Source organism: Clarias gariepinus, chromosome 11, assembly GCF_024256425.1.
Source record: "Clarias gariepinus isolate MV-2021 ecotype Netherlands chromosome 11, CGAR_prim_01v2, whole genome shotgun sequence".
NCBI classification, from domain to species: Eukaryota; Metazoa; Chordata; class Actinopteri; order Siluriformes; family Clariidae; genus Clarias; species Clarias gariepinus.
In genome coordinates, this window is record NC_071110.1 from 31,428,950 (window position 1) to 31,437,500 (window position 8,551).

The 8,551-nt window shown below is 42.1% G+C and overlaps 1 protein-coding gene across 1 annotated transcript in view; it reads right to left on the minus strand.

Annotated features, from left to right (window-relative positions):
• Positions 1 to 1,080: 1,080 nt before the first annotated feature.
• The window catches only part of efhd1 (EF-hand domain family, member D1), a 9,568-nt gene continuing 2,097 nt past the window's right edge, over positions 1,081 to 8,551 (minus strand). Inside the window, 3 exon segments of the mRNA XM_053507600.1 lie at positions 1,081 to 1,763; positions 2,122 to 2,256; positions 6,930 to 7,077. Coding sequence (XP_053363575.1) covers positions 1,629 to 1,763; positions 2,122 to 2,256; positions 6,930 to 7,077 — 418 coding nt within the window. The 3' untranslated portion in view covers positions 1,081 to 1,628.

Genomic DNA, 8,551 nt, shown 5'->3' on the forward strand with positions numbered 1-8,551 from the left:
CAGGTTCAAACCCCAGCACCAGGAAGTTTCCATTGTTGGACCCTTGAGCAAGGCCCTTAATCCTCAACCCTTCCCTTAAAATCCTCAACCCTTCCCTTAAAATCCTCAACCCTTCCCTTAAAATTTAATTAAAAATGTAAGTCACTTTAGATGTCCTTTAAAAAACATGTACTGTGTTTAGTTTGTGCCTTGAATACGCAACATACAGTAAAAGGTCGGGTGCTTTATAGCGTATTTAGTGTTTTTATAACGCCGTAGGCATATATAAATCTTGTGAATGGAAATTTTTTTGCTATACTGCAAACTTAGCTTTGTTTACTCCATGCTAGTTTTGTGCATTAATACAGTACTGTAAATAATAATTCATAAACACAGGGCCTGTTTGATGTTTTTTGACTCACTGCTTCCACCTTGTGGCAACAAATAAACTTAATATCACAATTACCTCCTTTTAAAGGTGCATTAGATCGTGTTCGTTGAAGAACATAAGTGTAAATAGGGTTTGTTTGGGAGTAACTAAGTGGCAATAAGTCTCTGATGATTTAACTCTTTCAAAGCTAAGTAACAACCTGCAATAGTTTATGAGAAGGTGAAGAGGCGTGTCTTTTTAAATAACAAGGAAGAAACCCACTCACTCATCGTCTATACCACTTTAACCTGTATTCAGGGTGGGGCCTGGTGCCTATCCACGGAGATTTAGGGCAGGGTACACCCTGGACCAATACCTCGCAGGGCGCACACACATACACACTACGGCCAATTTGGGAACACCAATTAGCCTAATCTGCAAGTCTTTGGACTGGAGGAAACCCACCAAACGCAGAGACAACTTGCAAACTCCATGCACGCAGCCACAGACATCAAACCTGGCTGGGAATCAAACGCCGACCCTAAAGGTAACAGTGCTAACCAGGACACACCGTGGGGTCTAAGAAAGAAATCAAAAGATATAAATACTGTACAAACAAGCATCCTGGACTTTTCAAATGAAGCACTTATGAGATAATACACTTTTATTTGTGTGTGTGTGTGTGTGTGTGTGTGTGTGTGAGTGCATTTACACACTTCGAAATGTTCACTCATTTAAGAATGGATTTTATTATTAATGGACTATGACACACATACTAATGTAAAAATAAACATTTAAATTAAGATTAAAATTAAATTACAATAAAAAAAGATGCTCAAGGTTTAAAAAAGAAAAAGAAGAACAATGCACTTCTTAAAAAATTATAGTGACCACATATTTCCCTTTTTTTTTTTTTTAAACATGATGTAATGAAGTGGCTCGTCATGCCACCACTTTAAATATTTATACGTTACACGTGTTTATTATATGTTTATATATTTCTCTCTATTTATTATTCATTAATATTCTCTCTTATATTAAATATTATCTCAAAAATAGAGCTAGTCAGAGTAAAATAGGAAGCTCACACTGTTAAAGCTGTGTGTGTGTGTGTGTGTGTGTGTGTGTGTGTGTGTGTGTGTGTGTGTGTGTGTGTGTGAGCTACTTCTGCTACAATTACAGTGAGGCTTTACAGGTGTGCTTCAGCTTTCATCAGCAGGAGGTACAGTGTGTGTGTGCGCGCGTGTGTGTGTGTGTGTGTGTGTGTGTGTTTGGGTGTTCAGGAACAGAATGCAGACTGCAACTCCTTGAAGGCGGCCCGTCGTTGTTTCCTCTCCTCCTCCATCCTCTGCTTTTCCTCTTTCTCCTCCCGAAGCTCTGCCTCGAACTTACTGCGGACTGACAGCACCTGAGCCTGTAACACACACACACACACACACACACACACACACACACACACACACACACACACACATTTCCCATTCACAAAATATAACACAAAGCATGCGTTCCACATGACACACACACACACACACACACACGCGCGCCATCAGATGGAGACAAACATCACCTTACAAAAACAACTATGAAACTATGTACTCATCACCACTAGGGGGAGCCAGTTAGTTGGACTGAACCTCAGTAAATTATCACTTTAAATGAGGTCAAGAGACACAAGAGACACAAAAGCGCACTGTCATTTAACAGTGACTGAGGCATTCCGTATGGATAAGATTACACACACACACACACACACACACACACACACACACCTTGGCCTCAAAGAAGTCACGTGCTCCCTTCACGCCCTCGTTGGACACGTTAATCTCTGAGAGACGAGCGAGTGCCATGAGAGGGTCGTCATCCTGCAGCTCCCCGGATGCTGCTCTCCTGAAAATCAAGAGGAACTAAAAGACAGAGAGAAAGAGACAGAGACAGAGGGAAAGACAGAGGGAAAGACAGAGAAAGAGACAGAGACAGAGAGAGAGACAAAGAGAGAGAGACAGCAAAAGGCAAACTGAGTCAATTGAGACAGCTTAATTGTGAATGCTGATTTCATGGCAATCTTAAATAAAGTGACTGTGTGTGTGTGTGTGTGTGTGTGTGTGTGTGTGTGTGTGTATAATCTTATCCATATGGAATGCCAGAAACTGAGCGACACAAGCAACAGAGTCACTGTGTTCCACACACAGCTGCCCTTATCACCTGCCTAAGTTTGTGTGTATGTGTGTGTGTGTATGTGTGTGTGTGTGTGTAGCTCTTTGTTAAGGCCCCCCTCCCCCCCACTCTCCCAAGGTTTGTTCCTTTGTTTAGCCGAATCTTGGTGCGAGGTGAGGACGAGGTTGTCTCGGTTCTTCTCCGTCTCGACTCGCGAGCGATTCGTTCACAGAGAGAAAGCGACTCAACGTGACAGCCAAAGTGAATCCCGCGGGAGGTTTTTTTTTTTTCCCTACTTTTTTGTCGCAGTATTTCGGAGCTGCCAAACTGAACTGAAGGACAGAGCAGTAGAGCTGAAAATTTGGTGCAACAGGAAGATAAACAGGAAACATAAGCGATACAAACAAACTAGTTCAGAATCATTTCTTCAGCGCCGGCTCTGTGTTCTCTGTGTTCAGCTGATTTCTACATCCACTTGGTGAGGGAGGGCAGGTTTGTGTTTTATCAAAGGATCAGACTGAAGGATGACTTTTAACCATACACACACACCTCACAACTTTTTATTTCATTTAAATGTATATATACACACACACACACACACACTCACCTAAAGGATTATTAGGAACACCTGTTCAATTTCTCATTAATGCTAATGCTCTAATCAACCAATTACATGGCAGTTGCTTCAATGCATTTAGGGGTGTGGTCCTGGTCAAGACAATCTCCTGAACTCCAATTTGAATGTCAGAATGGGAAAGAAATGTGATTTAAGCTATTTTGAGCGTGGCATGGTTGTTGGTGCCGAACGGGCCGGTCTGAGTATTTCACAATCTGCTCAGTTACTGGGATTTTCACGCACAAACATTTCTAGGGTTTACAAAGAATGGTGTGAAAAGGGAAAAACATCCAGTATGCGGCAGTCCTGTGGGCGAAAATGCCTTGTTGATGCTAGAGGTCAGAGGAGAATGGGCCGACTGATTCAAGCTGATAGAAGAGCAACTTTGACTGAAATAACCACTCGTTACAACCGAGGTCTGCAGCAAAGCATTTGTGAAGCCACAACACGCACAACCTTGAGGCGGATGGGCTACAACAGCAGAAGACCCCACCGGGTACCACTCATCTCCACTACAAATAGGAAAAAGAGGCTACAATTTGCACAAGCTCACCAAAATTGGACAGTTGATGACCGGAAAAATTTTGCCTGGTCTGATGAGTCTCGATTTCTGTTGAGACATTCAAATGGTAGAGACAGAATTTGGCGTAAACAGAATGAAGACATGGATACATCATGCCTTGTTACCACTGTGCAGGCTGGTGGTGGTGGTGTAATGGTGTGGGGGATGTTTTCTTGGCACATTTTAGGCCCCTTAGTGCCAATTGGGCATCGTTTAAATGCCACGGGCTACCTGAGCATTGTTTCTGATCATGTCCATCCCTTTATGACCACCATGTACTCATCCTCTGATGGCTACTTCCAGCAGGATAATGCACCATGTCACATAGCTCGAATCATTTTAAATTAGTTTCTTGAACAATGAGTTCACTGTACCTAAATGGAGCTTCGTGCCCTGGATGTGCATCCCACAAATCTCCATCAACTGCAAGTTCCTATCCTATCAATATGGGCCAATATTTCTAAAGAATGTTTTTCAGCACCTTGTTGAATCAATGCCACGTAGAATTCGGGCAGTTCTGAAGACGAAGGGGGTCAAACACTGTATTAGTATTAGACTTGTGAGTGTGTGTGGGTGTGTGTGTATATATATATACATACACACACACACACACACACTCACCTAAATGATTATTAGAAACACCATACTAATACGTAAGAATTGACAGATTAATCGATTATTAAAATAATCATTAGTTGCAGCCCTATATATATATATATATATATATATGTGTGTGTGTGGAGCACGGTGTCCAATGACGCGTGCGCATAGACACACACAGCAGGAAAAAAGCAGGCTAAGCCTTAAGCAGAGAGAGAACATGGATTTTTAACCTCTCTAATGAGACTTGCTTTTGCTTTACACGCGCGCTGTATACATCTTCTTTGTCTTTCGGCTGTTCCCTTTCAGGGGTCGCCACAGCGAATCATCTGCCTCCATCTAACCCTATCCTCTGCATCCTCTTCTCTCACACCAACTTCATCAACCTTCATGTCCTCTCTCACTGCTATATCACTGTATCATACTATATACAGTGGTGTGAAAAACTATTTGCCCCCTTCCTGATTTCTTATTCTTTTGCATGTTTGTCACACTTAAATGTTTCTGATCATCAAACACATTTAACTATTAGTCAAAGATAACACAAGTAAACACAAAATGCAGTTTTTAAATGATGGTTTTTATTATTTAGGGAGAAAAAAAATCCAAACTTACATGGCCCTGTGTGAAAAAGTAATTGCCCCCTGAACCTAATAACTGATTGGGCCACCCTTAGCAGCAATAACTGCAATCAAGTGTTTGCGATAACTTGCAACGAGTCTTTTACAGAGCTCTGGAGGAATTTTGGCCCACTCATCTTTGCAGAATTGTTGTAATTCAGCTTTATTTGAGGGTTTTCTAGCATGAACCGCCTTTTTAAGGTCATGCCACAACATCTCAATAGGATTCAGGTCAGGACTTTGACTGGGCCACTCCAAAGTCTACATTTTGTTTTTCTTCAGCCATTCAGAGGTGGATTTGCTGGTGTGTTTTGGGTCATTGTCCTGCTGCAGCACCCAAGATCGCTTCAGCTTGAGTTGACGAACAGATGGCCGGACATTCTCCTTCAGGATTTTTTGGTAGACAGTAGAATTCATGGTTCCATCTATCACAGCAAGCCATCCAGGTCCTGAAGCAGCAAAACAACCCCAGACCATCACACTACCACCCCCATATTTTACTGTTGGTATGGTGTTCTTTTTCTGAAATGCTGTGTTACTTTTACGCCAGATGTAACGGGACACGCACCTTCCAAAAAGTTCAACTTTTGTCTCGTCGGTCCACAAAGTATTTTCCCAAAAGTCTTGGCAATCATTGAGATGTTTTTTAGCAAAATTGAGACGAGCCTTAATGTTCTTTTTGCTTAAGTGGTTTGCGCCTTGGAAATCTGCCATGCAGGCCGTTTTTGCCCAGTCTCTTTCTTTTGGTGGAGTCGTGAACACGACCTTAATTGAGGCAAGTGAGGCCTGCAGTTCTTTAGTTGTTGTCCTGGGGTCTTTTGTGGCCTCTCGGATGAGTTGTCTCTGCGCTCTTGGGGTAATTTTGGTCGGTCGGCCACTCCTGGGAAGGTTCACCACTGTTCCATGTTTTTGCCATTTGTGGATGATGGCTCTCACTGTGGTTCGCTGGAGTCCCAAGGCTTTGGAAATGGCTTTATAACCTTTACCAGCCTGATAGATCTCAATTACTTTTGTTCTCATTTTTTTCTGAATTTCTTTGGATCTTGGCATAATGTCTAGCTTTTGAGGTGCTTTTGGTCTACTTCTCTGTGTCAGGTAGCTCCTATTTAAGTGATTTTTTGATTGAAACAGGTGTGGCAGTAATCAGGCCTGGGGGTGACTACAGAAATTGAACTTTTAACTGTGATAAACCACAGTTAAGTTATTTTTTAACAAGGGGGGCAATTACTTTTTCACACAGGGCCATGTAGATTTGGAGTTTTTTTTCTCCCTTAATAACATAATCTTCATTTAAAAACTGCATTTTGTGTTCAATTATGTTATCTTTGACTAATAGTTAACGGTTTTTGATGAGCAGAAACATTTAAGTGTGACAAACATGCAAAAGAATAAGAAATCAGGAAGGGGGCAAATAGTTTTTCACACCACTGTATAGTGTGTGTGTTAGCGGCACGGTGGAGTAGTGGTTAGCACTGTCACTCCGCACCTAAAGGGGTCGAGGGTTCGAGTTCTGCCTTGAGGTCTGTATGCGTGGAGTTTGCATGTTCTCCTCGTGCTTGGTGGGTTTCCTCCGGGTTCTCTGGTTTCCTCCCACAGTCCAAGGACATGCTGATTAGTCTAATTCCTTAATGCCTTTAGTGTGTGAGTGCACATGTGAATGTTGACCGGTGGTGCTACCACGGTTGTAAAAGTAGAAATAAATACAGTGGTCACCACTGGCCTCCATGGTTCCTTGTTAGATTACAGACATTCCTAGATTAGTGGATGGATAGGAATTGCCTGTAGTGTGTAATTCTGGCATCAAACTGGCAACCCGACCCCATAAGTAACTAACTGATATCACCAGTGGGGGGAGTATTCACCGCCTGATGTTCCTATGTTGGACCAAATTACCAAAAATAGACTAATCTAATCTAAACCAAGAAAAATAGCAAATGAACAAAAAAGCATTAATCTGACTCTGATTCAGACTCAATGAATAGACTTAAAGCACCAAAGCAGATGACTATAAACACACACACACACCTCTCTGTAGCTGAGCTTGCCATCATAGTCTTCGTCCACCTCACGGATCATGTTCTTCAGGCCGATGTGAGTCTGAGGAGCTCCCAGCTTCTCCATCATCATCTTCAGCTCCATCAGATCGATGTAGCCGTCCTTCCCCGAGTCGAATCTAAAACACACACACAAACACAAAACTATGATATAACACATATGACTTCCAAAAAGAGGAAGCTGGAATACTACAGTAGTTTTAAGCAACTGTATTAAAATAAAGTGTGAAGTTAGAAAGTCTGAAGATTTCTTCTACGGCGTGGAAATCAATCACGCACTTTATAAAAAAAATTCCATGTCTGTGTCGTGACTCATTAGACGAGTGCTAACTTTTGGCCTAGTATCTAGTAACTGATGAGATTAGCTCAAAGATAAGACTGTGGATATGAAGCTAGAATGCATTCTGGTATTCATGCTTTTTTAGGAACTGGGTAGAAATAAAAGAAGAAAAGGAAACGAGAGCGATACAACAGGGGCGTCTGTGTTAGATGCTAAGGAAAGACTTCAGCAGAAAGACAGGAGTATATGTGTGTGTGTGGGGGGGGGGGGGGGGGGGGGGACCGGAGCAAGAATTTTAATACGTGATGGAGAGAAAGAGACAGAGAGACAAAAAGAGACGGACAAAGAGAGAGAGACAAAAAGAGATTGAGAGAGACCGACAGAGAGACGGATAGAAATTAAATGATTTAATCTATTGAAAGGAAGTATAAAGGAATTTGCGTGCGCACACACACACACACACACACACACACACACACACACAGACTTTCACAGCTTCAATCCTGAATAAGGTTTCTAATTTTGTCTCTCTTATCCACACATCAATCAACATGAACCAGCCAATCAAATCACTTAATGCTTAAGTGTTAAGCTCCACCCACTTAGATCAAATACACACACACACACACACACACACACACACAGTGATCAAAACAAACAACTGGATTCAGTGCAACACAGAGTGCAGAGAACATTAACTACACTCTGTGTGTGAGTGTGTGTGTGTGTGTGTGTGTGCGTTTTCTTATTGTGTTTTTTTTTTTTTCTGTGGTATTTTTAGATACTAAGGACTGGGGCAGTGAGCTGGTCTATTCAAATACAGAGAGAGAGAGAGAGAGAGAGAGAGAGAGAGAGATCAGTGTAAAGGCCGTTTATTGACTTACGTAACCTCCACATTAACCCCGTTTTGTTTATGTTTTTTCCCCCCCATTGGCAAATTCTGTGTTTTTTATAAACACAAGCAATTATTGCTAATCTTATCTCCGGCTCCATAAACTGGAAAAACATCTAATGTCGTCCAGATCAGGTTTTACACTCCAGAGCAAAATCAGACGCTCACCAGCCGTCCTGTTGTTTCTGGTGGAAAGGAGTGAAAAGAATAATAAAGGAGCAGAAGGAGGAGTGTGAGGCTGGCATGTCAGCACCCACTGCATGCCAAACACATTCCAGCACAACACACACACACACACACACACTCCATAAACATGATGGTACACAAGGGCGAAAGCGATTATGGAAACCCACGATTTGTCACACAAGGAGGAATCTGGAACAGTGTGTGTGTGTGTGTGTGTGTGTGTGTGTGTGTGTGT